Source organism: Cibotium barometz, chromosome 36 (assembly GCF_041138505.1).
Source record: "Cibotium barometz isolate CiBa-2024 chromosome 36, ASM4113850v1, whole genome shotgun sequence".
NCBI classification, from domain to species: domain Eukaryota; kingdom Viridiplantae; phylum Streptophyta; class Polypodiopsida; order Cyatheales; family Cibotiaceae; genus Cibotium; species Cibotium barometz.
The window spans coordinates 24,063,814-24,083,530 of NC_141081.1; the positions used below are offsets into that span (position 1 = coordinate 24,063,814).

The 19,717-nt window shown below is 40.8% G+C and overlaps 1 protein-coding gene and 2 pseudogenes across 1 annotated transcript; all 3 read right to left on the minus strand.

Moving 5' to 3' along the window:
* Positions 1–570: 570 nt before the first annotated feature.
* Positions 571–1,014, minus strand: LOC147617654 (chlorophyll a-b binding protein, chloroplastic-like). The gene has a single exon (XM_086775484.1). It carries the CDS (start codon positions 1,012–1,014, stop codon positions 571–573), a length of 444 nt encoding a protein of 147 aa, XP_086631610.1.
* A 5,119-nt stretch (positions 1,015–6,133) lies between these two features.
* Positions 6,134–6,959, minus strand: LOC147617655 (secreted RxLR effector protein 161-like; annotated as a pseudogene).
* A 1,030-nt stretch (positions 6,960–7,989) lies between these two features.
* LOC147617656 (uncharacterized) lies at positions 7,990–11,228 on the minus strand (annotated as a pseudogene).
* Positions 11,229–19,717: the final 8,489 nt, after the last annotated feature.

Here is a 19,717-nt window from a genome sequence, read left to right on the forward strand (position 1 = left end):
GCTGGGTTTATTGACCATTCACCACCTTATGTTGCCTCTTTCACCAGCCAATGTTCATGATTTAGTTATCTTTGCTCGAAGACATGAAACTTGTGCCCTAAATTTAGCTACATTCATAAGGTTGACTGCTGGCTAAATATGAAACTGTGATCTTGGGTTTTCTCTTTGGTGTGGAATCCTTCTTTCCAAAGAAATTTACTTGCGTGCTCATAAAAGGCCGCTAAAAAAAAAAACATTTCTCTCACATAGTTTTGGAGCAATGCTCCTACCTCTTGAAATCCAACCTTTCAAATAACACATTTTGTTGATGATGAATTCCATGCTTTGCTTTGTGGGGTGCATGATATGCCTAATAGATGCATTTGATAACAATCCATGTTGATGAAGTTCATGGAATTAATATAAATGCTTTTTGTCATGTGAATGCCCCTTAAGGAAGTTTGGTTGTGAACCACAATTTTGTGAGAGGATAAGATTTTTAACCTTAATGTAGACCACATACCAAAAAATAAGAAGATTTTTGTGCTTGTTGCTCGATCGGCCACGATTGGTGATGGGGGTGTCTTCCTTCTATTTTCTTTTTTGCTGTGCTGATGAAGCTGTGTTGAAGCTGTCTACACGTGCCTCTCCAAATTTCACACCCTTTTGGGATAGCAGCTCCTGGGTCACACACCCTAGAGTACCCAACATAGCCCACCGGTAGTGGATGACCTCCAGCTTGTGGTTCTTGGCGAAGGTCTCAGGGTTAGCAGAGAGTTCGGCGGTGTCCCAACCGTAGTCGCTAGGGAATTCACCCTTCAAGTACCTTGGGGCCTCACCGGAGAAGGGGCCGAGGTATTTCAAACGGTCGGGACCATACCAAGGGCTGTCGGGCGTCTTGGACACCGTCTTCCTCATGGAGACGCGGGCCTCACCGAGGTTGCCGACCTTGGAGGCGAGCTCGCTCTGGGGCTTGAGCACGGGCTGGCTAGCCCGGGAGGTGGAGGACAGGGCAGCGGTGGCCATGGATGCCATAGTCAGCTGGTTGAAGGAGAAGCTACATAGAGGGAGGCTGGGTTGTTGCCAAGGGGAGCAGCGTTAGAGGTTGAAGCAGCTTGTAGTTCAAAGTGATCAAAGCAAGCTCCTTTGACTTACAGCAGGATTGAAGCACTTAGATAACTCAGTATCCTTGGGAGTTCCCATTTTTTAAGGCTAGTGGTACTCTCTCATGTTCTTTCTCTCTCAAGATCTAGTGCAAACCTAATGAGAAAGCTATAGTGTAACCCTAATAACACATGGTGGAGAGACCTAATCTTGAATAGAGAAAAATGCTCTCTACTAATGCAAGAGGAAAACAATGGAAACCCTAAATGAAGACTAATGCAATCTTGTTAAGTAACACTTCACTTATGGGCATCACTTCACAAGAGAAATAACCCTAATGCAAAGCTCTAAAACTAAGTAAGGTCTTAATCACCTCGTAATCCTAGACCCACCATTAATCTAAACACTAACCTAAGCTCTGATACCATGTTAAATTTCATGGTGGATCAAAGACTAAACTAAACATGTTGAGAATGTGAAAGAATGTGCTTAGACTCAAGTACAATTAGGCTCCAAGATTAATTAGCTTGGAAGGCATATAGAGACTTGAGATGTGGAAATGTGCATTGTATTCCTTCCATTGAAATGACCCTTTTTATATGAGGAGGGTACCTCTCTTACATGTTTGCTCATGTGGGATAAACCTCCACTTGCCATGTGGCATCTTGCTAGGTATTGCTCTTCCTTGGCTACTCATACTCACTCCCTATCATTTGTTATGTGCTCATGGCACCACAATTCTCAACACTGGTTGCTCTTTACTTCAACAACCTACGTCCATTCAAGCCCTATGGTATACGGAGCACATTGGCTTATGCTAATGGACTGGGTTCAACTCCTAATAGGTCTTCTTATTTCATTACAAGCTATTGAAAACTCAAAACTTTGTCAAAAATTATCTGTAACATCTTGCATGCATCTAACTATTTGAAATCTGTTTCATGCATCAAACATCTTGCATAAGATCTATTGTGATGTAGACTCAAGAGAGTACAAACTTTGCACCAAATAGAATCAAATGATCATAGAGAGTAAATATTAGATGCTTACTGTTGTTTCTAGTAATTTGTACATAGATCTTTGCAATAAATTGCTACTATTTCCATTAAACTTTGCACAGTAACCATACTTTGCATAGTATTCAAGAAAACCTTTGCACAATAACTCTACTTTGTACAGCCTTCAAGAAAAACTTTGCACAAGAACCATTCTTTGCATGGTCTTCAAGAAAACTTTGCACATCAACCATTCTCTACATTGTCTTCAAGAAAACCTTTGCACATCAACCATTCTTTGCACTATCTTCAAGAAAACCTTTGCACATCAATCATTCTTTGCACTCTCTTCAAGGAAATCTCTACACAGATAATGACTTGAAAAATCTATAATACTTTGCATATATTCTATAACAAGTGATATGACAATCTGCACAATCTTCAAATTTGGTCTAGAAGTTGTAGAAATCCCTAATTCAAAAATTATAAAAAGTCTCACCAAATCCTTGCAATAATGGCCTAAATTTATTCCTAAATGGAAAATACTAGTGAAAATAGAAAGGATTATGCACAAAAATGAGTGAAACCACTAACTTTTGAGCAAAATATGTAAAAAATGCATTAATTAGGGTTTTAAAAATTTTAGGGTTTTTGTTAGTACGAGATTAAGTACTAAGATCAAATCTCAAGATGTATCTATGGATTATAGACTCAAATCATACACAATATTCAAGAAAATATCATGAAAATGATTTCTAAAATTTTCTACTAAACCTAATTCAAAAATGGATTAACACAAACCATGGATCGAAATCCATACTCTAATACCAATGCAAGCAAGGGGAACGCTCATTAGCGTGAGTTTGCAAGGCTTTGTACTCACTAGCATGAAGTACACACATGAAAGCTCAAATGGGATCCATCACCATAGCCAAGAGCTTGAAGCTCCAAGAAGATCATCCAATGTCAAAAGATTCCAAGATACAATGCAAGTCTAATACTCTAACAAAGTGACTTCTTTAGTCACTCGCTATGTCCACACTAGGCTATGCCCATGCTCTAGGCCCATGGCCACCACGCTTTTGTTGAGGTGTTGACATTGGTGCTTTGTTGGTGAAGAAGAAGCTTGGGTTTGTTGCTTTTTGGGCACACATCTTTGTTGTTGTTGCTTCTTTCTTTCTTGATTGTTGAGAGTTTAATGGTGGTGAGGAGTAATGGCTTTTTGTGAGGCCATAAAAAAGTATATCCCTCATAGAAATCTTGTGCTTTGTATTATCTTGTTTATGGTTTTTTATAGGAAGAATTTGGCTTGCATGGCTTTGATTGGCATTTGGGGATCCATGTTGCCATGTTATGGTAGTGATGTGTGTGAACACATCACTACCATGTTATGGTAGTGATGTGTGTGAACACACTTAGGACCACCGGGGCACTTTTTCCCTCACTAGGAGGTTTTTTCCCTCGTGCATTGTAACACTCTAGGGATACCTTATCTTTGTTCTTACACACTTAGTAATACTACTTTTGTGTTGTGTGCTCTAGAGCTTCTTCTTCTCCAAGCTGTGTGTGCATTCCTGCAATCCTAGTTCCAACATTTGGTATCAGAGCAGTAAGAGCTTTGAGGTAGCATTGCCAAGACCCTCCACTTCATCTCCTCCATTTGAGACAAGGTTTCACATGCATCAAGAGGGCAGTATATTCTATGGGCAAGTTCAAAGAGCTCAATTGCATCAGAATTTCAATATGAGGTTGTTTCGTCCATTTTTGCATTTCAAGCACTGCGCAAGTAGTTTCATCCTTTTGTGTAGATTTTTTATCAAGGTTCAGATCTGCAGAACAGGTGCCTTTTAGTCTATTTTGGGTTGTGTTAGATAGTACAAGTTGGTTTTGTGCAGGTTACTCTCTATACAGGAAACGGTTACATCAGGTACAATCACTATCATGGCTGATAACAGTGATGTATTTTGTATGTTATCTAGTACTGAGGATGGGACCAACTACCCACTATGGTCTTATATGATGCGCCATGTATTGTGGTTACAAAGGGCTTGTGGAATATTGTGCAGGGTCATTATACTCGTCCTGCTTTGATAAGGACCATTATTACTGGTGTTAAAGAAGGTGCAGTGGTAGATGATGCTGCAGGTTGTGCTGCTACAAGTTCTACTGCTGCTGCTCTACAGGTTCTAATGATGCAAGATATACTCCTGAGCAAGCTAAATGGGATGCTAAAGATGCGCAGGCTCATGCCTTAATTGCGCTATCTATTAAGCGTACCATCATTCCCCACATTCGTGGATGTAAGACTGCGAAGGATGCATGGGATATGCTTACACGATTGTATCAAGTTCGGAATGAAGCTCGTGTAGCTTATCTACGTAAGTAGTTAGAAAGTGAGCATATGAATAAAGGTGATCCAATGGACAGTTTCCTAACAAAGATCAAGGATCTCAAGGAGCAGTTTTGAGATAGCTGTAGATGAGATTTTGCTAGATAGTACACTTACGTAGACCGTTCTTAATGGTCTTCCAGATTCTTACGAGAGCTTTGCATCCACCCTGGGTAATCCAAATGCCCTTCTATTTGAGGATCTGGTTTCTATTTTGCTACAGGAAGAACAATCCAAGAAGAATAGGAATATTATGCGTGTTATAGATCAAGCTTTTACTACTAGCCATAAAGGCAAAGGCAAATTTAAGCCAAAATCTATGATAGGTGCAGATATGGTCATATGATTAAGGAATGTCCTAAGGTGGCTATAGAGGCAAAGAAGAAAGAGGCTAGTATGGCTGTTGTAGATGCCTCCAACTCTAATGTTGAATCTACTATAAGGAACTTGGTCATATGATTAAGGAATGTCCTAAGGTGGCTGTAGAGGCAAAGAAGAAAGAGGCTGGTATGGCTGTTGTAGATGCCTCCAACTCTAATGTTGAATCTGCTAGTGTTGTGCAAGAGTTATAATGGGCATTTATTGTGCAGTGCAGTTATGACCATCTTTGCACGATGTATGTATGTCTGTAGATTCATATGTATAGTATTTTGACAGTGGTGCTACTAAGCACATCACTTCGCAAGCGTGACATGTTTACTTGCCTTGAGTCTGCGCCTATTGGTAATTGTGTTGACCAGTGCTAATGGCAGCTCTTTCACACTTTTTGATGTATTGTATGTGCCTAGGATCAGAAAGAACTTATTGTCTATTTTTGCATTGACTAGGATTGGACTAGTCCATAAAGTTCATTGATGACAAATGCACAGTTCATGATCTTAGTGTAGGTGATACAATTGTGGCATCAGGTTCATCATGTTGTGGATTATATAAGCTCAATGCTTATGACAGATGTGTGGAAGATGTGACATGTGCAGTTGGACAAGCAAGCTGTATCATATGCAAAACTGTGGCATGCACGTTTTGGGCATCTGAATTTTGCCAGTTTGATGCGTTTGCAAAAATCTGAGATGATTTCTTTGTTACCTACTTTGCAAGCGTCATCAAGGCATGTTTGTGAAGGCTGTATTCTTGGCAAGATGCAACGTGCTTCATTTCCAAAGGATGGTTCTATGCGAGTTATTGGCAAATTGCAGCTTATACATGTGATGTATGTGGTCCAATGCAATCACCATCATTTGGTAATCATTTATACTTCGTGACTTTCATTGATGACTTTTCCAGGCATGCATGGGTGTATCCTATGAAAGCTAAGTCCGAAGTGTTTAGGTGCTTCAAATAGTTTGTCTCTTTGGCTGAAAATGTTTCTGGCTGTTGTTGGAATTAGGGTTGCAGGGAAACACACACAGCTTGGAGAAGACAAAGGTAGCACAAGGCACTCAATAGAGAGTTGCAATAGAAAGATAAGATAGCCCTAGAATGATGGGCGTATATACAATGCACGGGGGAAAAAACCTCCTAAAGAGGGAAAAAGTGCCCCGACGGTCCTAAGTGTGTTCACACACATCACTACCTCATGTATATGGTAACAAATCCCCCCTGGGAGTGATGCGGTGAATGAGCTGGCACATAGAGGATAGGGAAGTGCCATGCCCTAAGGACATGATCAGTCCACAAAGGGGAGTAAGCCCAAAGCTTTGCAGAAAGCTTCAAACTTCTCACGAGACAATGCCTTTGTGAAAAGATCTGCAAGGTTATCCTGTGTTGGCACAAACAGGACAACCTTTGCAGAAAGCTTCAAACTTCTCACGAGACAATGCCTTTGTGAAAAGATCTGCAAGGTTGGCCTGTGTTGGCACATAGGCCAAGCTGATCTCTCCTGCTGAGAGCCTCTCCCTGACATAGTGGTAATGCACCTCAATGTGCTTTGTGCGAGCATGAAAAACTGGATTCCTCGCAACTGCCAATGCGCTCTAACTGTCAGTGTAGATTGTGTTGGCAGTGTCCTGTTATCCAACACCTAAATCAGCCACCATAAGGCGTCTGAGCCATACACACTCAACCGTAGCTGTGAAGACTGCCCAGTACTCAGCCTCACAACTAGACGTGGCCACAGTAGGTTTCTTCTTGCTCAACCATGATATGCATGAGCTGCCGAGCATGAAACAAAAACCACTCGTGGACACTCGCGTGTCAAAACAACCAGCCCAATCTGAGTCCGAAAAAGCATGTAAATCTGGCGGCAATGATCCCCCCTTGGGATAAAACAAGCCAAGGTGTAAAGTGCCACTCAAGTAGCGGAAAATCCTCTTGACATCTTGCCAATGCTTAGACCCTGGGCTATGCATAAATCTGCTGACCTGACTTACTGCAAACTGAATATCTGGCCTCGTGTTGCATACATAAATGAGGCATCCAACAACAGTTTGGTAAAGAGTGACATCGGCAGGATCACCTGCATCATGAAGACTCAATTTTAAACCTGTTTCCATGGGAGTGGCAATAGGTTTGCAATCTTCAAGTCCAAATTTACATAGCAATGTCTCTATGGAACTAGGATTGCAGGAATGCACACACAGCTTGGAGAAGAAGAAGCTCTAGAGCACACAACACAAAAGTAGTATTACTAAGTGTGTAAGAACAAAGATAAGGTATCCCTAGAGTGTTACAATGCACGAGGGAAAAAACCTCCTAGTGAGGGAAAAAGTGCCCCGGTGGTCCTAAGTGTGTTCACACACATCACTACCATAACATGGTAGTGATGTGTTCACACACATCACTACCATAACATGGCAACATGGATCCCCAAATGCCAATCAAAGCCATGCAAGCCAAATTCTTCCTATAAAAAACCATAAACAAGATAATACAAAGCACAAGATTTCTATGAGGGATATACTTTTTTATGGCCTCACAAAAAGCCATTACTCCTCACCACCATTAAACTCTCAACAATCAAGAAAGAAAGAAGCAACAACAACAAAGATGTGTGCCCAAAAAGCAACAAACCCAAGCTTCTTCTTCACCAACAAAGCACCAATGTCAACACCTCAACAAAAGCGTGGTGGCCATGGGCCTAGAGCATGGGCATAGCCTAGTGTGGACATAGCGAGTGACTAAAGAAGTCACTTTGTTAGAGTATTAGACTTGCATTGTATCTTGGAATCTTTTAACATTGGATGATCTTCTTGGAGCTTCAAGCTCTTGGCTATGGTGATGGATCCCATTTGAGCTTTCATGTGTGTACTTCATGCTAGTGAGTACAAAGCCTTGCAAACTCACGCTAATGAGCGTTCCCCTTGCTTGCATTGGTATTAGAGTATGGATTTCGATCCATGGTTTGTGTTAATCCATTTTTGAATTAGGTTTAGTAGAAAATTTTAGAAATCATTTTCATGATATTTTCTTGAATATTGTGTATGATTTGAGTCTCTATGTAAAGCGTGGTATGGTCTCGATGAGAAGTACATCATCCTCACGCTTTACATATAGTGTGCTTTCTGTTGGACTATTACGAAAGCCTCATTTGACCAAATGAGTATCAGCTTTCTCATACCAAGCACGAGGAGATTGCTTTAACCCATACAAAGCTTTCTTACATCTGCACACTTTATCTTCTTGTCCTTTCTTGACAAAACCGTGAGGCTGCGTTACATAAACTTCCTCAAATATGTCACCATTCAAGAAAGCAATAACAATGTCGGATTGATGTACATTCCAACCAAAATGAGCTGCCAATGCACATAGAAAATGAACAGTAGTCATACGACAAGTGGGAGCAAAGGTCTCTTCATAATCTATGCCTTTTTGTTGTGCATAGCCCTTTGCAACAAGTCGAGCCTTATAGCGATCAATCTCACCATTCGGCTTGTGTTTCAACTTGTAAACCCACTTTGTACCAATGGCCTTTTTGCCAGGAGGCAAATCATATAAAGTCCATGTGTCATTTTCTATAAGTGCATCATATTCAGATTGCATGGCAGCCAACCAATTTTCTGAATTCTGTGCTTCATCAAAAGACAGAGGTTCCTCAACATCACATAAGTTAGAAACAGCCAAAGCATAGCAATCTGATGCATAAGATGCATGGCGAGAACCTGAACGAGTACAACTAGACAAAGGTGCATCCAATTTACTGTCACGTAAAGTATGCACCAGCCATTTTGGCATACCTCTAGCTTGCTCATTTTCTGCCACTTCCTCAACAAGTACATCATGTACATCTGCATCAGCGATGATAGGCTGATTCATAACATTTTCTGAAACCCCCATAGGCTGTACATTTGCCTCATTGGAATCTACATGTGAACTTCCACCACTGAAAAGAGGCAACAAACTGTCATAAATGTCCTGTGAGCTTACATTACTGTCTCTTGTACATGACAGCAGGGGCTGAACAGAATCCTCCACAAACACAACATCCCGTGAAACCAAGATACGCTTTGTTTGCGGATGATACAACCTGTAACCTTTGCTTTCAGTACTATAACCAACAAAAATACATTTGTTGACAGCCTTATCATCCAGTTTCCTGCGCTGTGTTTGTGGCACCAAAGCATATGATAAACAGCCAAAAACACGCATGTGCTCAATAGATGGCTTTCTATCATGCCATGCTTCATATGGAGTCATAGACTGCAAAGCCTTCGTAGGACACCTGTTTAGTACATAAGTGGCACACATGATAGCCTCGAGCCAAAACGCGGCAAAGCTTGACTCTTGACCATACATCGTGCCATTTTCGTAAGTGACCTGTTTTTCCTCTCAGCAACACCATTTTGCTGAGGTGTATACGGCAGTGTACATTGGTGTTTTATCCCACGACTAGCCAGAAATGCATTGAATTCATGAGACATATACTCCCCCCCTCGATCAGAATGGAGGGTGCCCATAGTACATTTCGAGACATTTTCAGCCAAAGCCAGAAATTGCTTGAAGCACATAAACACTTCGGACTTCGCTTTAAGCGGATATACCCATGCATGCCTGGAGTAATCATCAATGAAAGTCACGAAGTAAAGATAGTTGCCCAAGGATGGAGTTTGCATGGGCCCACAAACATCACTATGCACAAGTTGTAGCTTGGATGTAGCCCGAACTGAACCATCATTTGGAAATTTGGCACGCTGCATTTTTCCCAAAATACAGCCTTCACAAACATGCTTGACAGGTGCTTCAAGAAGTGGTAAAGAAACAACCATATCAGATTTCTGTAAACGCAGCAAACTGGCAAAATTCAGATGCCCAAAACGTGCATGCCAAAGTTTTGCATCTGAAACAGCCTTTGAATCCACAACAACATTTGCAAAATTTTGTACACACTTGTCATACAAAGTGAGCTTATATAGCCCACGGCATAAAATGGCCGATGCAACAATTTCATCACCAAAACTGAGATCATGTACTGTATATCTGTCATCCACAAATTTGACCACAAGGCCAAGTCTAGCAAGTGCAAATACAGACAAAAGGTTCTTTTTGATCCCAGGTACATACAATGCATCAATAAGTGTGAAGGAACTGCCATTTGCAGCAGTAAGCACAATCTTTCCAACTCCCTGGACCGGATAAGAGGCATTGTTGGCACAAGTTACTGTATTCCCATGAGGGACAGCTTCAAGAGAGGTAAACAAATCATGATGTGAGGTAATGTGCTTTGTAGCACCACTATCGAAATACCACACATGTGAATCTGCAGCAACAACTGACATACATGCATCATGAATAGCAGGGTCATATGTACACTCTACACTAAATGCCCACTCTGCATCTACATCAGCATCACAATCTCCTTTCATAGAAGACTCTACTATAGCTGCACTGGTATTGGACCCTGTGGTGGATCCGCCCTCTTTCTTCTTAGCCTCTTTTGCCTTCAATTTCGGACACTGTTTGATCAAGTGATCATTAGCTTTACAAAAATGGCAACGCATCTTCTTTTTGCCCTTATCGCCAGAATTCCCAGATGAATTATTGCCAACAGAAGCATTAGAAATAGGAGATTTACCACTCGTAAAAGAACCATGAGAAGTGGCTACATTACTGTTACCACCTTTTCTTTGAGCAGCAACAAAGGCGTGTTCAACTGCACGCTGTTTAGCCCTGTTTTTTCTAGAAAGCGACTCTTGCAACAGCAATGTGCATAATGCATCGAACTTGACAACAGGAGGATTTCCTTGGGTCATAAGTCTCCAAGTACTAGCAAAAATCTGGCAAGGCATCAAGAACAGTCTGCACAAGGGAGCTGTCAGAAATGACTTCACCTGCAGAAATGAGTTGCTCATTTATATCCTTGACACTAGCAAGGAAAGTGTCCATATCATCTTCCTCATGCATAATCTTCGACTCTAGCTCTTTACGCAGTAGTGCAATTTTAGCTTCATTGCGACTTGCATAAAGACCAGCTAGAATATCCCAAGCCTGCTTTGCAGATTTTGCTGAACGAATGTGTGGAGTAATAGTGCGCTTCACGGATAATGCAATCACTGCATGAGCCTACGCATCTCTTACATCGAGCTTGCTCAGCCGTAGGCAAAATAACTCTAATAGGGGCAATCCCTGCAACAAAACCTGCAGCATCCTTAACATCCCCTGAATCCGCAAAACCAGGATGTACATCAATGCCCTGCATAATGTTCCAAACGCCCTTTGACACAAGTACATGTTGCATCATATAAGCCCACATAGGATAATTATCCCCATCCTCTGTCCTCAGCAACAGCAGCAAACATCTTGAACACATCTGTGTTGTTGTCAGCCATGACAAATGCTTGTACCTGATGTGAAAACTGCTTGAAAAGAGGAGAAACGAAGTGGGAACAATACGTGCTGTATAGCACGAACCTTAGAAGACTGTAAGGGGCTTGTTACGCAGAAAACAGCACTGACAAAAATTCTGCACAAAATGACGAAACTGCCTGCGCAGAACTTGCAATGCAAAAACGGAGGCCGAAATGACCTCGAATCAAAATTCTGACGCAACCTGTTAATGCGTATAAAAACTCGTCTCAATCGGAGGAGATGAAGCGGAGGGTCCTGGCGATGCTTCCACGAAGCTCTTGCCTGCTCTGATACCACTTATTGGAATTAGGGTTGTAGGGAAACACACACAGCTTGGAGAAGACAAAGGTAGCACAAGGCACTCAATAGAGAGTTGCAATAGAAAGATAAGATAGCCCTAGAATGATGGGCGTATATACAATGCACGGGGGAAAAAACCTCCTAAAGAGGGAAAAAGTGCCCCGGCGGCGGTCCTAAGTGTGTTCACACACATCACTACCTCATGTATATGGTAACAGCTGTAAAGTGGGCGCCCTTCATTTTGATCGAGGGGGGGAGTATATATCTAAAGAGTTCAATGCATTCTTGGCAGATCGTGGGATAAAACATCAATGTACAGTGCCTTATACACCACAACAGAATGGCGTTGTTGAGAGAAAGAATCTTACTCTCATGGAGATAGCAAGGTGTATGGTTAAGAGCCAAGCCTTGCCACATGCATTTTGGCTAGAAGCTATAATGTGTGCTGCATATGTACTTAACACATGTCCCACTAAAGCATTAAAGTCTGTCACTCCATATGAGTCTTGGCATGGTTGCAAGCCATCTATGGCTTATTTGCGTGTATTTGGTTGCCTGGCTTATGCTCTTGTACTAGAGTAGCATCACAGGAAATTGGATAATAAGGCTATTAAATGCATTTTTGTTGGCTACAGTGTAGAAAGTAAAGGCTATCATTTGTATCATCCGCAGTCTAAATGTATCTTGGTCAGTCAAGATGTTGTTTTTATTGAGGATGCAGTTTAGCCTTTGCTTTCATGTACCAGAGATGTACATGTTTGCTCACAAGATGTGTATGAGACATTGTTGCCTTTGTTTTGGTAGTGCTGTGGTTAGTCATATGTAGCACCAAATGAGGCAAATATACAGCCTACACAGGTTTTTAATGAGTCTACAAATCAGCCCATTTCTGATGCAGATATTCATGATGCACTTGATGAGAGTCCAAGTCAATGCCTAAATGGCTAGTGCAAACTTTGCATGACAGCAAATTGGCCTTTGCCTAGTCGTACTCATTTTGGTTCTCAGCATGCATCATATGCATCAGCTTGTTTTGCATTGGCTGTTGCGAGTATGTATAATGAAGAAGAGCCTATTTTGTTTGAAGAGGCACAAAATTTAGAAAATTGGATGGCTGCTGTGCATGTTGAATATGATGCTATTGTGAAGAATAGGACATGGTCTTTATGTGATTTGCCTCTTGATAAAAAGGCAATTGGCACTAAGTGGGTGTATAAGCTAAAGCGTAAGCCTGATGGTAGCATTGATCGATATAAGGCCAGGCTTGTAGCAAAGGGTTATGCTTAGCAAAAGGGCTTTGATTTTGATGAGACCTTTGCTTCCACTTGCTATATGATAACCATTCATAGCATTTGTGCATTGGCAGCTCATCATGGTTGGAATGTACATCAATTGGACATCAAGACTGCATTTTTGAATGGTGATTTGCATGATGAGGTGTATGTAACACAACCTCATGGTTTTGTTCAAAAAGGGCAAGAAACCAAGGTATATAGATTAAAGAAAGCATTGTATGGCTTAAAGCAAGTGCCACGTGCTTGGTATGAGAAGATACATGCATATTTGATTGCACATGGTTTCTGTAATAGTCCAACCGAGAGCACCTTGTATGTAAAGCATGAAGGTGATGTACTTTTGATCATTGTGCTATATGCGGATGACATGCTGCTCACTGGTCCTAATGAGATGCATATTGTAAATTTCAAGGTTGAATTAAATTCAGCATTTGAGATGTCAAATTTGGGCCTACTGCATCATTACTTGGGCATTCAGTGTAAGCAATGTGATGGAGGTATTGCTTTATGTTAGACAAAGTACATTGAGGCATTGTTGCGTAGATTCGATCTTGAGGATTGTAAGACTATTGCTACACCTATGGAGACCTCACATAGATGAGCAAGTTTATGCATAGCCCAGGCACTAAGCATTAGTAGTAGGCAGTTAAGCAACTCTTTCGCTACTTGAGTGGTACGAGGCACCTTGGGTTGTTTTATCCCACGGGGATCATTACCACCAAATTTACATGCTTTTCTAGATTTTGATTGGGTTGGTTGCTATGACACTCGCGTGTCCCACAAGTAGTTTTTGCTTCATGCTTGGCAACTTATGCATATCATGGTTGAGTAAGAAGTAGCCTACTGTGGCCACTTCCAGTTGTGAAGTTGAGTACAAGGCAGCTTTCACAGCTACAGTTGAGTGTGTTTGGCTCATACACCTTGTGGTTTTGGGTGTTTGGATAGCCATCTGCCACCACCATCTTCACTGATAGTCAGAGCACATTGGCAGTTGTGAGGAACCCAATGTTCCATGCTTGCACTAAGCACATTGAGGTGCACTATCATTATGTCAGGGAGAGGCTCTCTATGAGAGCGAGCTCAGTTTGGCATATGTGCCAACACAGGATAACCTTGCTGATCTTTTCACAAAGGCATTGCCTCATGAGAAGTTTGAAGCTTTTCACAAAGCTTTGGGCTTACTTTCTTTTATGGATTGATCATAGTCCATATGGCCTGACACTTTTCCATACATTTAGTGCCAGCTCATGTTCACAGCATCACTCCTAGGGGGGATTTGTTACCATGTTATGGTAGTGATGTGTGTGAGCACACTTAGGACCACCGGGGCACTTTTCCCTCAATAGGAGGTTTTTTTCCCCCGTGCATTATATACACGCCCAACACTCTAGGGCTACCTTATCTTTGTTCTTACACACTTAGTAATACTACTTTTGTGTTGTGTGCTCTAGAGCTTCTTCTTCTCCAAGCTGTGTGTGCTTTCCTACAACCCTAGTTCCAACAATCCATACTTGTGTAATTTTCTCACAATAGATCATGGCTTTAATTGGCATCTGCTGGGGATCCACACTTGTGTATTTCCCTCATGAACCTTGTGCTTGTAACAATCTTTTAGGAACCTAATATGAAGTGATGGTGGTCTTATACCTATTTTGAGCTTGTTCCTAGCATGTGGACATTTTGGCATGTCAGAATGTGGATTTGTATTGTTGAGTTCGAGCTTTGATGGAGATTGGGGTATCCGAATCGACGATGCATCTTCATAAAAGCCTTGTGCTTGGAGTAGTGCTTTGTTCACCCATAATGTTGTTAAAATATCATGAGAGTTGTTTCTTTGGTGGTGTCACCTTGGTGCTACTTGTGGCCTTTCTTGCTTTATTGGTCTCTTGAGTTGATGAAAATCGGGCCTTTGCTAGAGGGGTTGTTGATGTCAAGGTTTCCTTTGTTTATATACTGTTGTCATTGGTATATTCCATCTGAGCTTGTGAATGGAAAGAGGCTCAAGAGTGAAAGTTGGTGGGTAAGGCTATAGATTTACCTTTGTCTATTGTTGTAGATATGGCCTTTGTTTGTTGCCTTTGCTTGGGGAATGATTTCAAGAAGCGCTCTTGGTGATGAGGTTTGGGAGTTTATCGTGTGTTCCTTCCTGATGAAAGAGGAGTTTCCAATGTAGAATCTTCCTTGTATATGACAATTGAAGATGTAGGGTTTATGGTTGGTTCATGATTTGTAGTCATTAAAATGAGGTTTGACTTTTTATTGTAGCATTAATTACCTCAATGACTTCCTTTGATGAGGTTACACTATGAGGTTAATGACTGCCTTTGATGAGGTTACACTATGAGGGCAACTACTGATGTGGAAGATAGGTCTTGATGATTGAGGTTGGTAGTTGTTATTGAGGTTGTAAGCTTGGGTGCATTAGGTTGCACCTTCATTGGGTTTGATGGTGAAGGTTAACTGACTTTTGTGAAGAGTGTCTAAGACTTCATTTATAGTAGGATCTTCCTTCTTATAGAATGTATCATCAATTTGATTGTGTTGGTTTTTAGGCATAGATCATCCTCCCAAGATGATATCTACTTCTAGCACAAAATTTGTACTTATAGTTCATGGAGTTAGAGCCAATGTAAATGATTTGATCAAAGGATCCTAAGGTTGACATTAGTTGATCCCTTACGAATGGAATCCATTTTTGTGAAGTTTGAAACATTGTGATTGGCCTAGTATTTTCCAGAACTCTACCATCATAAGATTGTCTATATGCTAAGGATATTGTGCTTGTATCATAGATAGAATTGTGCTTGTATCATAGATGTTCCTATGGTCAGTTCAATGTGTATTCTCAAAAGTTTGAGAATAGGTGTATGCTTTGGGCTAGTCACCTCGATTTCCTCTTACAGGAGCAAGGTTATAGTCCCTTTAGATTCGAATTCCAAAGTTGCAGGGTTCATGTTTTGATCAATGGAATACACTGCATTTGATAGCCAATCACCACCAAGGATGATTTTCTCTTTAAGTTTACCTTGTGGGGCCAAATATTGTGTATAATCTAGGATCTCATCTAGTGTGTATATGGTTTGTTGATAGTATCCTAGAATGTGCACAATGTCATGAGCACCATAGACTAGGATATCACTTCGAGTGAATTTCAAGCTTCCAACATACATCCAAGTTTTCCATGAAATAGGGTTATGGACAAGGTTATGGCCTAGCATTAGAGCTATTAAATGCCTTTCATCATTTAACGTTCTTTTCCAGTGGAAGGTCTAGCCAAACTTTTAGAGGCTCCTCAAGAGGTTGATGCTCATGCTCATCTTCATGCTCATGCTCATCTTCATAAGCACTCAATGAATATATGCTCATTGATGGTAAACTACACATGTTCATGGACTTTGTAGGCACTGGTTTCATATACACATTTTGGAGTAGGAGATCCAAATATTCATTTAGGTCTTTCTCATCATTGGCATCCATTGATGTGGACACATTCAAGGTTGATACCACACCTAGTGACCGAACCTTTCTAATGCATAAGACTTGTGTCTTATGCATAAGACTTGTGTCTTTCTCTTTCTTTATAGGATATGTCATTTGGGATTTTTATTTCATCTTCAAAGGGGAAGAGAAATTTCTCATCTTTGCATGATACATTCTCTATGCTTACAACTTTGATTTCTATTTCATGTATGTGGACCAATTTTTCATTCACAAACACATCATCCCATGATAGCAATGATAGCTTTGCTTGCTTCCCTATCTTGGGTATTTGGTTTCTTTTCATTCTTGCCCATGCAACATGAACAGACTTTTTTTGTGCTTTCTATGGTAATTGTCTTTGTAGTTCCTTTTGTAGCTACGATCGATGTTTTGTCCTCTACTACAACCATTGCTTCCTTTGAACTCGACACTTTTTCTATTGACTCTTTCCCTTTATTTCTCTTTTTAGTATTTTTTGTTGTTTCACAACTCACTTCCTCTTGTTGTACTATTTCTATTGGTGGGATCTTTTTAGCTTAGCTCCCTCTATGGTTTGCAAGCATATATTTCTATTGGTGGGATCTTTTTAGCTTAGCTCACTCTTTGTCTTGCAAGCATATAAGCATATAAGCACATTTAGTGGCACTATGGACAATTGTCCATCCTACACACTTACCACATTGATGGCTATCATGTCACACTTACCACATTGATAGCTATCACGTTAGAAACATTTTGGATAAGAGAATATCTTGTCCTTAAATAAATGCTTAATGACACATTTTGACCATAGGGATTGTGAAGGTTCAATAGAGCTACTAGATTTGGAGAATTCCAACTTGGGCACTCTACTACTTTGTGGACTTGGGGTCCTCTACAATAGAAGTATTGCAATGTGGATTGCACTTCTTTATGTGTAAATACTATTTTGGTCAAAATTTCTTGGTGAACTATCATGCTTAGTTGATTTAGCAATGAGAGCACATAGTTCACCAAATAGTTGGAGCACATAGTTCACAAGCAACTGGAGCACGTAGTCAAGCAGTTGAAAGCTAGGGTGGTGTTTGTACACTAAATGCATATGGATGTGCTATTCCTAAACCCTAAAGGCACATATTTTGTATGATTTGAATGGAAGCACATAGTTCAAAAGTAGCTAGAGCACATAGTTCATAAGCATCTAGAAGCTGGGGTGGTGTTTGTATTCTAAATGTAGATGGATGTGCTATGCCTAAATCCTAACAGCATTCTAGCATGCTCTTTTGAAGTTCAATTTTGTATGATTCAAAGAATGATCTCTCCTTGGCTTGTGTTGGCACATGTTTTAATAGGAGAGAGGTTATTTCAGAATGCTCATCTAATAACCCATCGTCTAACTAGATTGCCTTATTTGCTACATGATTTAAAGAATTATCTCTACGTGGCTTGTGTTGGCACATGCTTTAGTGGGAGGGAGGCAATTTCAAAATGCTCATCCAATTTTAGAATGCTCATCCAATAACCCATCATCTAACTAGATTGCCTCATTTACAAAATGAATTAAATGTATCCAAGTTTGAGATAGTAATTAGGATGTACAACTTGTTTTTCTTTAAGCCCATGAGGAAACAACATCTCATTTGATTTTCATTCAATTTCTCCCAATCTTCAATGTGATAATAATTAGGATGTACAACTTGTTTTTCTTTAAGCCCATGAGGAAATAACATCTCATTTGATTTTCATTCAATTTCTCCTAGTCTTCAATGTGAGTTCAAGGTTTTCATATGTACGATATAGTCTTATATGGTTTCCTCAGGTTCTCACTCTATCATATAGAGCTCATGTGCTCTGCACTCCAACATGGTCCGTACCTTGAATTACCTCAGTGTTTTGAAGATCACTTTTATCAAAGGTTTTAATGTTTGGAACCCTTGTCTTGCTCAACCTTCTAAGCATAAGCTAAAAACATATACTTTGGTCAGGCAACTAAGGTTTCCCATGGCCTCACATTTCAATTTAAATGTCTCGATAAATGTGATGAGATCTTGGGTTCCATCAAATTTGTGTATGAGCTTTGAGATTATCACAGCGGCCAAGATAATGTCCTAGTGTCTGATCCCATCTTAAAGTTGCCAGACTTCAGCATACCTTTTGAGGTGATTATCGATGCCAGTGGTTTTGCCATAGGCGGTGTTCTGATGCAGGAAGGTCATGCTGTGGCCTATGAGTCCAGAAAACTCCGAACACATGAGAAGAACTATGCCATCCATGACTTGGAATTGCTTACAGTCATTTATGCATTAAAGTTGTGTAAACATTACCTTCTAGGTCAAAGGTTTACCCTGGTGACTGATCATCAAATTCTGAAATGGATATTCACCCAGGATAACCTTAATATGCATCAAAGGAGATGGATGCAGACTCTCCAAGAGTTTGATTTTGAAATCAAGTACCGGCCAGGCAAGGCCAATGTGGTTGCTGATGCCTTAAGTCGGAAAGTGTCCCTGCTAGCAATCTCGGTGATCTCCAGCCCTCTGGTAGAGGAAGTCAAAGGGAAGATCAACCAAGACAGTTTCTTTGCCCCAATCATCGCCTTGCTTCATAAAGAGAGCAAGACTCCCAAGGAACTGAATATTGTGTAGGGGTATATGCTAACAAATGATTGCTTATACTTCAATAATCGGCTATGCATTCCTAAGGATGTGGATATCAGGAAAAGATTATTGGTAGAGGCACATGACAGTCCTATAGCTGGACATCCTGGTTACATAAAGACCTACATGTCAATCAAGAAGAGTTTCTTCTGGCCAGGCCTGAAAAGTGTTGTATTGCGTCATGTTCGCCAATGCCTTGTATGCCAAAGGCCGAAAGAGTTAAAATGCCTGGAACGTTGCAGCCTCTGGACATTCCATCAATGAAATGGGAATGTATAAGTATGGATTTTGTCACGGGTTTGCCTCTTGTTCAGTCTGGGTATAATTCAATCTTTATCGTGGTGGTTGATCGCCTCACAAAGGTTGCACATTTGATCCTTGTTAAGGTGACCTCTACCGCAATGGATATAGCTAAGGTCTTTATTAAAGAGATCTTTAGACTACATGGGTTACCAGGAGGATAGTCAGTGTAGAGATGCCAAATTTACATCGAGGTTCTGGACCGCCTTCTTTGAAGCTGTCGGTACATCCTTGAATCTCAGTATAGCCTATCACCCTGAGAGACTGATGGTCAAACTGAACGGGTCAACCAAGTGATCGAGGATATTCTCAGATCCTACTATGGACGGGAACCTCGTAAGTGGCTAAGTTACCTTCATTTGGTTGAGTTTGCTTTCCTATCATCGCAGCATTGGGATGAGTCCATTCAAGGCACTCTACGGTCAAAACTGCCTCACCCCCTTAACTTGGTCAGATCCA